The 15,833-nt window shown below is 36.4% G+C and overlaps 1 protein-coding gene across 1 annotated transcript in view; it reads right to left on the bottom strand.

Annotated features, from left to right (window-relative positions):
- LOC107838960 (chlorophyll(ide) b reductase NOL, chloroplastic) overlaps positions 1-15,833 on the bottom strand; it is a gene marked incomplete in the record, with an annotated part of 29,648 nt that overhangs the window by 10,487 nt on the left and 3,328 nt on the right. Inside the window, 3 exon segments of the mRNA XM_047395330.1 lie at positions 5,979-6,065; positions 6,415-6,476; positions 8,552-8,620. Of these exon segments, the coding sequence (XP_047251286.1) occupies positions 5,979-6,065; positions 6,415-6,476; positions 8,552-8,620 (218 nt within the window).

Genomic DNA, 15,833 nt, shown 5'->3' with positions numbered 1-15,833 from the left:
TTACGAACATGCTAATATTTGGAGTCAATTCCTTAAATGGTCAGCCTCAATTCCTTAAATGGTCAGCCAACTTATAGAAACAACTTACCAAAGTCATTTTCGTTTTTTTTTAATTCAGAAAAAAACAAACACCCATTTGACAAACCATGTCATAATAAAACCCCATTTTTAATTTTTAAAAATAAAACCTATTTAACCCATGTACCTTACCCATTTAACCCACCCAATAAGAAAATGAGTCTCCTTAAACAACATCAGAATGATCTAAACCCAGAACATCACTCAACATCCACAAACTTGAGCTCAAGTAACTTCATCTAAATATGTCAAAACTAAGTATTGTGGACCTTTATTATTATCAGCACTAATTGATATGTTATATAATATGTTGATAACATGATGTCAAAAAATCATAATGTTGTGCAATTGTACAATGTGCACAACTTGAACCCAGAAAATATAAGACATCATACTTCACCATTCTCTTTTGTTCCAAACCCTCATCTCCATTAATTTAGCCTTTAATCTCTTCTCCTAATTCTTCCCTATTCCTCCAAAAAAAACAACACAAAATTGGACATGGTTGATAGAGAAATGCAGGATTTCATGAGCGTGGAATCCTTCTCCAACTTCCCTTTATTTGAATAGCACCAATAAAAGAGGAGGCCATTAAGAAACGGTGGTGCTCTGACTCCATCACTACAACGGACCTGTTGTAAGGAAAATTTAGTAGGTCTGTCAAATTCATTTTGCATGTGTATGGTAATATGGAATGATTAGTTGAGTGAAATTACTAGAACTCAAGTTTATGGGTGTTGATTGATATTCTGGGTTTAGATCATTCTCCTCCCATTTAAGTAGACCCATTTTCTTATCGAGTAGGTTAAATGTGTATAATGGACATGCGTTAAATGGGGTTGTATCATACAAATGAGTTTTTATTATACATGGCACGCCAAAAGGGAGTTTGTTATTTTCTAAGCCAAATAGCAATAGTTGGGTGAATTGTTTGTTCCAAAAGAAAGTGATTTGGTAGGTCATTTCCATAAGTTGGTTGAGGAATTAACTTTAAAATGTATATCATGGCTTTGCAGCAGTTCAAACAACTAACATTATGGATTAAGTACCAATAATAATTCCTGAACAAACTGTCAAATAACAACAACAACAACATACCCATTATATTCCCACAAAATGGGGTCTGGGGAGGATAAGTGTACACAGTCCATACCACTACCTCAGAGGTAAGAAGATAGAGAGGCTGTTTCAGATAGACCCCTGGCTCAAGACTAAAACGGGCTATAAAAGAAATAGTAAATGAACAAGAAACAATAGGTATTAATGAACTAAATAATCGCATACATAAGACTATAACCAAGTAATACGACAAACGATCACACAACCTGAAACAAGACTAGCCCCATGACTACTAGCACAGATAACAAAACAAAGTCCTCCAACCTACTCTGTCCTACTAACCTTCTACCATGTTAAATATGAAGTCATTATTAGCTAATATAGATATGAGAATATCTCTATAATTAGCTAGGGTAGATATGGAAATATCCCTAAATTCAAATAATTAGGCACTTGGAATATTTGTAATATTCTTATTAGTTTCCTTTCTTATTTACATCATATGTAACACTATTTAATCCCATTAGCTTGAGAAAATAATCAAGATACTAATTCCCAAAATTTGTTCTCTTCTCCCTCTAATTTCTCATGGTATCAGAGCCCTCTTTTCCTAATTTTCCTTCTTTTTCTCAAAAAAAAAAAAACATTCCGCAATACAGAATTGAAGAAACAGAAGAAAAAAAAATCTGTCATTTTTTTGTTAGGACTGGTTTCTACATCTTTTTGGTGATAAATCATGCCTCCACGCAATACTAACCACCCTAGATACACAAAAAATGTGGATCATAATGGAGATGGCATTTTGCCCACACCTGATTTCATGAATGGATCATCTATAACTATCACTTTAACTGCAACAGACTATATTGACTACCTACAACAAAGCATCACGACAACAATCATCAACTTCATCAACTACTCGCACAATGCAACCTCGTAACTCCTTTGCTTATGTCACACAATTTTGATCTCAGGAACAATAAATTCTTGATTCTGGTGCTTCTGATCATATCTCTAGTAACAAATATACTCTCTCTAATCTTACTACCCATTCTACCCTCTCTACTGTGACTTTGGCTAATGGATCAAAAACTGTTGTAAAAGGGACAGGTATAGCGCATCGTCTGCCTTCCTTTAAAATCACTTGTTGTTTGCACCTGAATGTCCATATAATCTTATTTCCATTAGCAAATTAACCAAAAACGAGAAATGTGTTGTAACCTTCCTTCATGATTTTGTTTTTCTACTAGGCCGAAATATGGGACAGAAAATTGGAAAAAGACATGAGTCATGGGGATTTTACTGCTATCTACACCACAACCACATGTTACTTTCACTTCCACTACTTCCTCTGAATTGCTCCATAATCAACTAGGTCATTCAAGTCTCTTGAAACTACAAAAGATGGTTCCAGGTTTATCTAGTTTATCTTTGTTAGAATGTGAGTCGTGTCAGCTTGGGAAGCACACTCGTTCCTCTTTCCCAAAGCGTGTCAATAATAGGGCCTCCTTTATGTTTGAAATTGTTCATTCAGACATATGGTTCCAAGTCGTTCAGTTCTTCCTTAGATTTTCATTATTTTGTGACTTTCATTGATGACTATTCTCGGTGCACGTGGTTATTCTTGATGAAAAATAGATATGACTTATTCTCTATCTTTTTGAAATTTTGTGCTAAAATTCATAATCAATTTGGTACTGTAATTAAGAAGTTAATCAGTGATAATGCCCGAGAATATTTCTCCACCTTTCTCTTCTTTAATGTCATCTCATGGCATATTGCACTTGTCTTCTTGTGCACATACTCCTCAACAAAATGGAGTTGCTACGCATAAGAACAGACATCTAATTGAAACAGCTCAGACATTGCTCATTCACAATCATGTCCCTTTACGTTTTTAGGGTGATGCCGTTATTACTGCCTGTTGTTTAATCAATCGTATGCTTTCTTCTATTTTGCAATACAAGAGTCCACACTCAATCCTTTATCCGGACCATAATTTATTTCCCCTTCCTCTATGTGTGATTGGTTGCACCCGTTTCGTTCATAACCTCACCCCTGAAAAAAACAAACTTCAGCAAAAGGCTTTTAAATATTTCTTTCTCGGATATTCTCATCTACAAAAAGGTTATAAATGTTTTGACCCCTCTACTAATAAGTACTTGATCTCAGTAGATTTACCTTTTTTAATCGTCTTCGTATTTTTCTGCTAATACGGAAAATCAAAAGACCATAGCAACAATCCTTCCAATTCTAACTATTCCACCTCCAGCGTCAGCTCTTTCTCTTAAGGTCTATTCTCGACGACCTCAGCCTCCTCGTGAGCCTGCTAATCCAGTTAGTGTTTCTAACTCTGATATAGGTACATAAAGCATTCTTGGTGACTCATTACTTTCTCCAACAATGTGTCTTACATCGATCAAGCACTCATCAGATGATCTTCCCGTTTCTCTTCGCAAAGGTATTAGAACTACTGCCAATCAATCTCATATTTATGCTTATTTAAGTTATCATCGTTTGTCACCTTCATATCATGCCTTCATTACTAGCTTATCCATTGTCAAAGCTCCCAATACTGTGGCAGAAACAGTGGTTCATCAAGGTTGGCATCAGGCTATGATTGAGAAAATGACTGTTTTGCATGATAATGGTACTTGGGAGTTTGTTCCTTTACCGAAAAAATGATAGTTGGTTGTCCTTGGGTATTCAAAGTTAAGGTGGTAGGTTCAAATAGAGCTATTGATCGTCTCAAAGCAAGCCTTTATGGGATCGACTATAGAGATACTTTCTTATCCGTAGCCAAGATGGCTTCTGTTCGTCTCCTCATATCTATGGCAGCAATGAAACATTAGCCCCTTTACAGCTAGACATTAAAAACGCATTCCTTCATGAAGAACTTGTTGAAGAGGTTTATATGAAGCAACCACCAGGATTTATTGCTCATTGCTCAGGGGGAATCTGGACTAGTATGTAGATTTCGTTGATCCCTTTATGGTCTCAAGCAATCTCCTAAAGCATGGTTTGGTTGTTTTCGAGCCGTTGTCCAAGAGTTCAGAATGATTCGAACATAAGCCGATCACTCCGCATTTTATAGGCATTCATCTCATGGCAAATGTATCTTTTTAATTGTTTATGTTGATGATAATGTTATCACAAGTGATGATCATGAACGTATTTCTCAACTCAAACAACATCTTTCAACACTTTCAGACTAAGGATTTAGGCAAGCTGAAATAATTTCTAGGTATTGAAGTGGCATAGTCTGGCAATCATATTGCTATTACACGAAGAAAATATGTCTTAGACATTTTGGAAGATGTTGGAATGTTGGATTGCAAATATGTGGACACTCCCATGGATCCAAATACTAAGCTTATTTCAAGATACGGGGAGCCTCTAAAAGATCCTAGCAGGTATCGGAGAATTGTTGGAAAACTTAACTACCTTACGATCACACAACCAGACATTTCATTTGTTGTTAGTGTAGTTAGCCAGTTTCTGCAATCACCTTGTGATAGTCTCTGGAATCCGGTGATTTGCATTCTGCGATATATCAAAAGCTCTTTGGGACAAGGTTTATGTATGAAGACAAGGACACACCTACATTGTTGGGTATTCAGATATAGATTGGGCTCCTTCTAATAGGCGGTCCACTTAAGGTTATTGTGTTCTAATGGAAGGTTATCTAATATCTTGGAAAAGCAAAAAGCAAGATATCGTAGCTCGATCAAGCGCAGAGGAGGAGTACCGAGCTATGGAATTGGCTACGTGTGAGCTTATACGGTTGAGACAGCTTCTCCAAGAATTGAAGATGGGAGGAGTTGAATCGATGAAATTGATTTGTGATAACCAAGCTGCACTACATATTGCTTCTAATGTCGTGTTGCATGAAAGAACGAAGCACAATGAGACAGATTGTCACTTCATTCGAGAGAAGAGTGAGTCTGGATAAATCTCCACAAGTTTTGTCAAGTCAAAAGATCAACTGGCGGACATTTTCACAAAATCACTCCATAGATCCCAAATTGACTATATTTGTGGCGTTAGGACTATATCACTTATACGCTCCAACTTGAGGGGGTGTTAAATATGATATCATTATTAGATAATGTAGATATGAAAATATCTCTATAATTAGATATGGTAGATATGGGAAATATCCACAAGTCCCATTAATTAGGCACACGGAATATTTTGTAATATTCTTATTAGTTTCCTTTCTTATTTACATCCTATGTAACACTATTTAATCCCACTAGCTTGAGGGAATAATCAAGATACTAATTCCCAAATCCGCTTCTCTTCTCCCTCTAATTTCTCATACCCTAATTCGCCTCCTCTATTCCTTCCTATCTAGGGTCATGTCCTCGGTAATCTGAAGCAGCTCCATGTTATGCCGAATCATCTCCCTCCAATATTTCTATAGTCTACCTCTACCTAGCCTGAATCCATCCCTAGCCAACCTCTCACACCTCCATACTGGGGCATCCGTGCACCTCCTCATCACATGTCCGAACCATCTTAACCTTGCTTCTGCATCTTGACTTCCGTCAAAGCCACTCTCACCTTATCCCGAATAACCTCATTTCTAATCATATCTTTTTTAGTAAACCCACACATCCATCGTAGCATCCTCATCTCCGCCACCTTTATCTTTTGGATGTGAGAGTTCTTGACTAGTGAACATTCTGCCCCATATAACAAAGTTGGTCTAACCACAAAAGAATAAAAAGAAAACATTAGTACTAAAATCAGAAAAAGAGTTGAACTTTGATATAAAGAACATAAAGAGCATTCGTAGCCATATCATCTCAAGAAAATTGATGGTCCAGATTAAATACCCATATGTCGATGTATTTAAGCTTGTGTTTAGCAAAGGCAACTAAGTTCTTCACATCTTCTCCTTCTCTAACATCACATTTGGTGCCCTGCATAGGGAGCTGAATCAAACATGTGAAGACTAAATAATACATAAGCTAATCATGTAAAGAAAGCCCACAACACCTGAAAGGACCAGTAAGTATATTTATGGACCTTTTGTTTACTTTACAAACTTACTTCCAACAGAACATTCAGGAAATCAAAATTTAAGTCAATTGGTAGGCATGAAGTGCAGAAGATATTAATCACACAAACGTATCATAGCCATTAGAGAAATCAGATATTCATCAATCATCATAGAACCAACAGATTGAAGACGAAACAAGCGATGAGTATACGGGAAGAATCAAAGAATGACTGAAGTTGTATCAAGAAATGAAGTGAACATGGAGGTACCCACACATGCTGCTTCCCTGTTTCAACTCTTAACCTGTCAAGAGCAGATAGGACTCTTTCATCTGTCAAAAAGAACCAACTGGTCAACGAAACCTCTCAAACCAAAATGAAGAGATCAAAACATCCCTCTTAAATTGACGGACTTTATACCCCTTCAAAAATTAAATTATCCAACAATATCAATGTAAAAAGGCATAAGACCAAGAGATTTTTGTTGGAAACTAAATGTTACGTGGAAATTCTCAAAGGAAAAATACTGATGCATGTATTAAAACTCTACATCTTTTAAACTTCTCAAAAATCTCAAACATAAATCATGATTTCCTAAGAACTCCATTATATTTTTTTATGAAACGACAATTTTAAAAAGAATATCTCAAACAATAGTAATAGCAAAGTTCTGTAAACTCATTAAACTTAAAGAAAATTCACTCTCAACATCCAAAATGTGAATTAAGATTCAATTGACTAGTATTTCGATAAAAATATTTGCATCAAGGGAATATGAATTTGAGTATAGGTGAGTTTGTCCCAAAATAGGGATTAAATAGACAATTACAAATTCGAGAAGACATATTGTAACACGATTTGTTACTTTTAAAATTTAAGAAAAGGAGTTCACAAAAGCCATCTTTAGAAAGTGGTAGATATTGTTCCATCTTGTTAGAACTGTGCAACATTAAGCATTCAAGCTTGCATATTTCCTAAAGAAGTGCAAAAATCATAGGAGGAAGAAATATTGTTAGGAACAATGTAAATACAGGTTAACTCATTATAATACTCAAATAAACACATAATCCTTGTATCGAATTACAATAAGACATTCGAAGACTATTGTGAGATCCGGTGCTTTTTCTTTATCGAGTTGATTAAATAGGATCACCATTCATCATTGATAGGAGCTTATATTTTTTCTTTATTTTTATTTCCTCTAGTAATATTTACATCACTATATAGACTTTGAATCGAGGGTCTATCACAAACAGCATCTCTATCCGGCAAAGGTAAGGATAAGGTCCATACACCCTACCCTCCTCAGACCCCACTTATGGAATTACACAAGGCATGTTATTGTTGCTATTGACAGGGGCATGCCAAGAGACTAGTGAGCATAAAAATATGCATTGAAGTTATCTCATCACTTCTTACTTAATTGTAAAGCCAAATTCTAACATGGAGCTCAAAATAAAAGCATCTTTACAATTTTCTGAGTCTTCAATCTTCATTGGGTCGAAGCTTTAAATTTCTTTTCCATTTGAAACAAACAATCAACATTGATCGTCAGCCGTTCTCACACTACAATTGATCTTTGGAGCTTTGCATTAGCGAAGTCATATTCCGTTTATTCTTTTAAAAAAAAAATTGATAGGTAAATAGAAGTTCATTATTCATATTTAATCCTAATGGAACTAATATTTGTCTTCATTGTAAGATCCAGGGATGGCTTTTAGTTTCCTGGAAAAAATATCAAACATTTCTCAAGTCCAAGTTAAGTTCGGGAGCGACACCTTTCTAAAAGGAAAGCTTGGCAAAAATTACACTTTCTTTCACTTTAACAAGGGAGAGAACCCCAGACATCCCAAACAATGTTCAGTGGAGACTTGGCAAAATCTCAACATCCCCCTCACCATCAGTGGCAGGATTCGAATCTCAGCCTTTCATTTTGGGACAATTCTTCACTTATAATATATCATTATATCCAAACTCCTCCTATATCATCATGATTCTCAAACTACGGCACACCACTAATGGCACATCTATTGCCATGATCCCACAATATACTCTGGATATATCATTTTTACACAATTGACTACCTTTTTCACAAACTAAAAACAAAGGGTAGCCCATTGCACTAAAGCTACCGCTATGCGTGGTGTTCGAGGAATGGCCCCACCACAAAGGTTTATAGTACGTAGCCTAAACTTGTATTTCTGACAGAGGCTGTTTCCAAGGCTTGAACCCGTGACCTCCTGGTCAAATGGCAGCAACTTTACCAGTTACTCCAAGGCTCCCCTTCTCACAAACTATAAAATAAAATTAAAAAAATTAGAGGAACTGAACAATGAGAAAACCAATAAATCATTGGTTAATGGCATCATTGAAGTCAGTGGTATTATCGCTTATGATATGAAATCACCTGATCTGGAGCAAATAATGACACTATCACCTGCCTTGAGAAATTCTTTAGCTAATGCATAGCCTATTCCTGAAATAATAAAAATAAAATCAATTCTAGACATCTACACCATAGTGAAAATGCAAAGAGAAACGGCTGCATATTTCAGTGACTTATTTTGTATCCATGTAACAACTCTGTGAAACAAAGTGGGAAGATAGAAACATAATCCACAAGCACATGGTAAGGTAAAGAATTTTATTAAACTTGTCAAGCAGCAGGAAATTGAACCTGTCATATCTCTATATAATACAAAGTCATGTATTGCAGCGATTACACAAAAGCATGGTTGAGTTTCAGCATACAAGCACTTAGTTACTACACAAATTATCGAAGAATGATTAAAATGAAAAAAAAAAAATATGAAGAGAGTTTTAGAGCATTAAAAGAACAATAAAATCACCGACAGAAAGGTTCAAGCGATCACCTATAAAATAGGCGTTGGCATCTGTTCCCACCATGAATCCAGAAATTATACATGAAATTATACATTTTAACAACCAAAGCGTTGCATTTTTTGAATTATCAGGGAAAATGTGGACATTAAGGGCATGTGAGATGAAATCATATGAGACGAAGATGAAATTTTTTTTTGGACATGCAATTTGGGATTTTAAGGTTTTTTTTTTAATAAACAAAAAAACTCATAAGTTGTAAAAACTATCAAATTGCCCCAATTCTTTATACAATTTTACCAAATAAGAAAAAGTTCATAACAAAAGTATAATACACTATCACAAAACTATTCTAAAAAAAATATAACATTTATTGATCAAATGATAAAATTGGTGAATAATAAATGATAAAATAGGAGTTGATTTGAAGTAATAATAAATTTTGTAGGCGTTTGGCCATTAAAATTAAAAAAAAATAGAGTTGAAGTTGGAGTCGGAGTTGTGTTTGATCATATCTTTTTGGAGAGATTTTTTAATTATAAAAGTGAAGTTGAAATTAGAAAAAAGTGAAAACAAGTTGAGACTTGTTTTCACTTCTCCAAATAGAACTTCAAGTTGTATTTGGAGTTTTTATGGCCGAACGTCATTCTTTTTAATAAAATGAAAAGATTTTCAAAAAAAAAAAAAGTGAACATTAGTCATGACCAAACGAGGCTATATGTTGGTGAGAGTAATGGTTAAATGAGATATAAATAGATTAAAGATTGGTAAAAGTAATAATATGAACAATAAATTTTATTTACATATGAAATAAATGGTTGGTAAATACAAATGGCATGGTTCTTTTTACAAAATATAAACTTGTGGGTTACTTTTTGTATTTGAAAAATCCCAAATCATGATTTGGAATTCCCAAATCATGCTTTTGGAGAATTTGGGATTTATGTCATGATATGAAATCATGACATGAAATCGCACGACCAAACGTTGATTTCATCTCATGATTTCATATCAACAACAACAACAACAAACCCAATGTATTCCCACAAAGTGGGGTCTGGGAGGGTAAGATGTACGCAGTCCATACCGCTACCTCCGAAGAAGTAGAAAGGCTCATGATTTCATATCATAGATATGAAATCTCATGTCCAAACACCTACTAAAAGCACTACTTAAAGGAACTACACGTCCAGATACATGTATTATAGCACTTATAGCACTCCAGCTGAAGAAACTACGCGTCCTTCAGTATAAGGTTATAAAGTTTACTTGATTCACACCATTAGCAGTTAAGCTTCGTCATTCGGCCATGAGAAGTAAGGTCTGCACACTATGCAAACTATATTTCCCCTGCCATTTATGAGATCCCTCATATTCTTTAGTTTCACAGAAAGCAACTGCATGACTGGTGAGAATATCTTCAAAAACCCAGGTGGCAATGGACCAATATGCTAAGTTGCTCGAACTCTTCAAAAATGTCTACGGATATGTGCCGGATCCTCCAAAAATAGTGTATTTTTGAAGGACGAGGCAACATTTTTGGAGAGTCCTAGCAACTTAGCCAATATGAAGGTGCAAAAGGGAGACCAGGGAGCATATCAAAAAAGTTCTGATATGAGTGCTATTTACCTTCTTAAGAAGGTGTATCCTCAAAAATCTCGATTCCGGGGAGTATCATTTGCTCCAAGAATTTCAAACCAGGTTAGACTACCAGTTACAAGACCAAATCTGAATTACACATTAGACCAATTTTAGACTAGGGGAATCTGGATCTTTTATTTTTTTTTGGTAACCGTGGTGTTCGGGCCAGCTTGCGTTCACTTCGACTAATTCCATTGGATACCTGCCACCTCCCGCCAGCAACAGGTACCAAGTACCAGGTAACTTTGTCCACCAAGGCTAAAACAGATATCTGTTAAGAATTGAACCTGAGATTTCATGGTGCTCAACCCAACTTCATTGAACCACTAGGCCACACCCTTTGTTGCTAGGTGAATCTGGATCTTAATCTCGCTTTCTGGAGTGAGTGGAACTTTTTAATAGGATATGATTATTAAATTTCACAACGCACACGGCTCTATAAATTATTTTAATTTATGACCTCATTATCTGCAACAATTATCATTCCATTGATTCTTCCAATATGAAAATATGAAAAAAAAAATGGACAGAAAGTAACTAGGTAGGATGCTTCAAAAATTTGATGAAGCTGGCTATCTTATTCTCGGAAAAGCTAAAGATATTGGAACACCACATCACAGAAAGAAAACAACTAGAATACCAATTGTTAAGTAGGCATTTGGACAATATTATGATGACTTTGAAAAAAAGAGCATCCAAAGTTAATATTGATGAAAAAAGGTAACAAGCTAACACAGAATGTTTTGTGCACTGGACTGCCTCTTTTTGATAATTATGGTGTCCGAGCCAGCTTGAGCACACCTCGACTAATTCCACGGGATACCTATCACCTCCCACCAGCAATAAGAACTAGGTACCAGGTAATTCTGTCAAGCAACGTTAGAACAATGGGACGAAATCACTTAGTGTTTTGTCTCTGCTAGGATTTAAGCTCGAGACAAATCAAGAGTGTCTCCATTCACATCAAGAGTGGAACCTTTTAGAAATTTCAAGATCTCACTCAATTCACTACTACTCGCTGACCCCAATAACTCTTCTTTTTGCCATCAAGAAAAAGGAAACTTCAAGATCTTTCCCTTTTACATTACCAGCAAAGTTCATAGTCAAGCAACAGGAAAGATGAAACATCTCATTCCATTCCACTACTTCCTCTAAACCCAAGATCTTCCCTATACATGTGGTACTACAGATTTCACCATCTAAAAGTTAGATCAAAATTTATTGAGACAACTTTAAGGAGGCCTCATTTGGGACAAATTATGAGGGTTATTCCGGTTAAACCTCGTACTTAAGGCATGCATTTTATTTACTGAGTAGCCACTGCAGGTTCCTACTAACGAGGAATATATTCTCTTGGTAGTATATTTGGTAGGAATATATTTTCTCGGTTGTACATTTGGTAAGAATATCTTTTTTTGATTGTATAATTGTTATAGGATAATCTTGTCGATACAAGATACCTATTTACCCAGCTTGTAAGTTTGCTTCCTACTTTAGCTAAACATCCTCATATAAATATGTCATGTTAATCAATATAAGTAAGGCCAATTGCAATATGGTATATGTTAGAATATGAATAGGAATAGGAATAGCATATAAAATCCTACTTGGAAAAGGATTGTAATGTAGTGTCCTATTAGAAAAAGGATTGGAATGTATTGTCTATAAATAGGGCCTCAATGTAATAATGTAGTTACAACAATTCAATAATATTTTTCTCTTATATTTCTCACATGGTATCAAAGCCAAGTTCACCCAGTTCATTGTTTCCGATGTTGGGCCCCCCCCCCCCCCCCATCTTATATTGTCCACGCTCCAGATGTTCAACCCTAGGCGTGCGGGGGGTCATGGAGTCCCACATTGATGGGTTAAAGGATCGTTGGTCTTCTTATATGGTCTTGGGCAATCCTCCCCTCATGAGCTAGCTTTTGAGGTTGAGTTCGGCCCAAGGTCCATTTCTTTATCATGGTATCAAACTTCCACGATCTTGGTAAAGAATCCAAAAGTTTCCGCTGCCGGCGGGCGGCTATAATCCATATATGCCGCCTGTCTGGCCAATGATTATGTTAGTAAAAGTTGGGTCACTGACTCATTGTGTATCTTTCTAGTGACTATTTTCTCATATCTTTGCGTAGCACCATGCATCTGTCCGGTGACTACTTTTTCATATCTATTTTTCTTAGCACCGTACTTCTTTTCGGTGACTATTTTCTCATATCTGATTTGCGTAGCACCGTGCATCTTTCTGGTGACTCCTCAGATTTAATTTAAATAGTTTCGTACGTCTTTCCGGTGACTTCTCAAATCTTTTTTAGTAGGGTCGTGCCATTATTCCGACCCTGCCCATATAATTTCTCTTTCCAATAGGATCGTGCCGTCATTCCGACCCTACTCATATAATTTCTATTTCTCAATAGGGTCGTGCCATCATTCTGACCCTACACATATATCTCTTTTTCAGTAGGGTCGTGTCATCATTCCGACTCTACATATACTTTTTTTTTCCTCAGATTGTAGTCACTTTTCAGCCATCAAATCTAATAATCCGGTGTGTGAGCATGTTTCGGCTAAGTTTCCGGTGACTTTCATGTTCAAGATCTACTCGTCTCTTGATTTCGAGATGACCCGTACATTTTATACCAGTTTTCGACAATTTTACAGCGACACATCAACTTTACGGCAATATTTACTACTTTTTGGATCATTTTTTCAGTTTGTTCCGTTTCAATTGAGGTCTCCCAGACGTCCAAAGCAATCCTTATCAGTTTTATTACAGATATCTTCATCAAGTCCCTCACCGATTCTCATATTAGTTACATCCATAACAAGCTTGGTACATATGTCTTCTATGCACCAACTTGAAGAGGAGTGTTAGAATATGAGTAGGAATAGGAATAGCATATAAAATCCTACTTGGAAAAGGAATGTAATGTAGTGTCCTATTAGGAAAAGGATTGGAATGTATTGTCTATAAATAGGGCTTCAATGTAATAAAGAAATGGACCTTGGGCCTAACTCAACCTCAAAAGCTAGCTCATGAGGGGAGGATTGCCCAAGACCATATAAAGAGACCAAGGACCCTTTAACCCACCAATGTGGAACTCCAACACCACCATCCCCCGCGTACGCCCAGGGATGGACATCTGGAGCGTGGACAATATAAGACGGGGGGCCCAACATCAAAAATAATGAACTGGGTGGGCCTAGCTCTGATACCAGAGATAAAGAAATGGACATTGGGCCTAACTCAACCTCAAAAGCTAGCTCATGAGGGGAGGATTGCCGAAAATCATATAAGGAGACTAAGGACCCTTTAACCCACCGATGTGGGACTCCAACAGTATAAGAGCCCCAACAATTTTCTGATCTTTTCTTTTTGACCATCATCGTGTAAAAGACAAACGTCCGTGTTATTCAGACCACTACTGGTGTTGTAACTGTTAGAATATAAGTAGGAATAGTAATAGCATATAGAATCCTACTTGAAAAAGGATTGTAATGCAACGACCTATTTGGAAAAGGATTGAAATGTAGTATCTATAAATAAAGTCTCAATGTAATAATGTAGACACAACAATTCAATAATATTCTTCATCTATATTTCTCACATGGTATCAAAGCTTCCACGATCTTGGTAAGAATCAAAGAGCTTCCGCCGCCGCCGGGCGGCTATATCCATATATGTCACCTGTCTGGCCAATGATTATGTTAGCAAAAGTTGGGTCACTGTGTATCTTTCTGGTAACTATTTTCTCATATCTAATTTGCGTAGCATCGTGCATCTTTCAAATGACTCCTTTCTCATATTTAATTTGTGTAGTACCGTGCATCTTTTCAAATATTTTCTCATATCTGAGTTGCATAGCGCTGTGCGTCTTTTCGGTGACTACTCAGATCTGATTAGCGCAGATCCATGCGTCTTTAAGATGACTCCTCAGATCTAATTTGTGTAGAGTCATGCCATCATTACGACTTACACATATAATTTCTCTTTTTCAATGGGATCGTGCAGTCATTCCGACCCTACCCATATAATTTCACTTTTTCAGTAGGGTCGTGCCGCCATTCCGACCCTACCCATATAATTTCTATTTTCCAATAGGGTTGTGCCGTCATTCCAATCCTACCCATATAACTTTTATTTCTCAGTAGGGTCGTGCCATTGTTATAATCCTAGCATATAATTCTCTTTCTCAGTAGGGTCGTGCCATGATTCCAACCCTACCCATATAATTTTTCTCAAATTCTGACCACTTTTCAGCCATAAAATCTAATAATCTGACATCTAATAATCTGGCACGTGAGCATGTTCCTTCTAGTTATTCGATGACTTTCTTGTTCAAGATCTACTCATCTCTTTATTTCGAGATGACCCATACATTTTATACTGGTTTCCGACAATTTTCCAGCGACCAATCGACGGTACGGCGATGTTTGCTGCTTTTCGAATCACCTTTTTCAGTTTGTTCCTTTTCAATTAAGGTCTCTCAGACATCTAAAGCAGTCCTTATTAGTTTTCCCCAAGATATCTTCACCAAGTCCCACACCGATCCTCATATTAATTACATCCATAACAAGCTTGGCACATATGTCTTGTATGCACTACCTTGAGAGGGAGTGTTAGAATATGAGTAGGAATAGGAATAGGAATAGCATGTAGAATCCTACTTGAAAAAGGATTGTCATTTAGTGACCTATTTGGAAAAAGATTGAAATGTAGTGTCTATAAATAGGGTCTCAATGTAATAATGTAAACACAACAATTCAATAGTATTTTTCTCTTATATTTCTCCAGTAACTTCGGTCAAAGTCGCCACCACTGTTCTCCCTGATGCCTAATACAACACATCAAATATACAATTAAGAACATGTACTCCTACCAAATATGCAATGAAGAGAATATGCTCTCTTTGTTGTATAATTTGGTAGGAATATATTTTGTTGGTCGATTATTTGGTAGGAATATATCCTCTTGATTGTATATTTGCCATTTGTACAGGATAATCCTGTAGATTCCTACACTTGTAATTTTGTTTCCTAGTTTAGCTACAACTCTGTGTATAGAGGTCATTTTAATCAATGAAAGATGCAGCTACTTGCAATTCGAAGACGATATTGGAGCCCCAGCCACCTTCTCATCTAGTCTTTGGTCGTCTTCATCATCGTGTATGAAACAAATGTTACCATTGTTCAGACCACCGCTGCTG

The sequence above is a fragment of the Capsicum annuum genome, chromosome 8 (genome assembly GCF_002878395.1).
Source record: "Capsicum annuum cultivar UCD-10X-F1 chromosome 8, UCD10Xv1.1, whole genome shotgun sequence".
NCBI lineage: Eukaryota > Viridiplantae > Streptophyta > Magnoliopsida > Solanales > Solanaceae > Capsicum > Capsicum annuum.
This window is presented reverse-complemented; position numbering and strand designations above follow the sequence as displayed.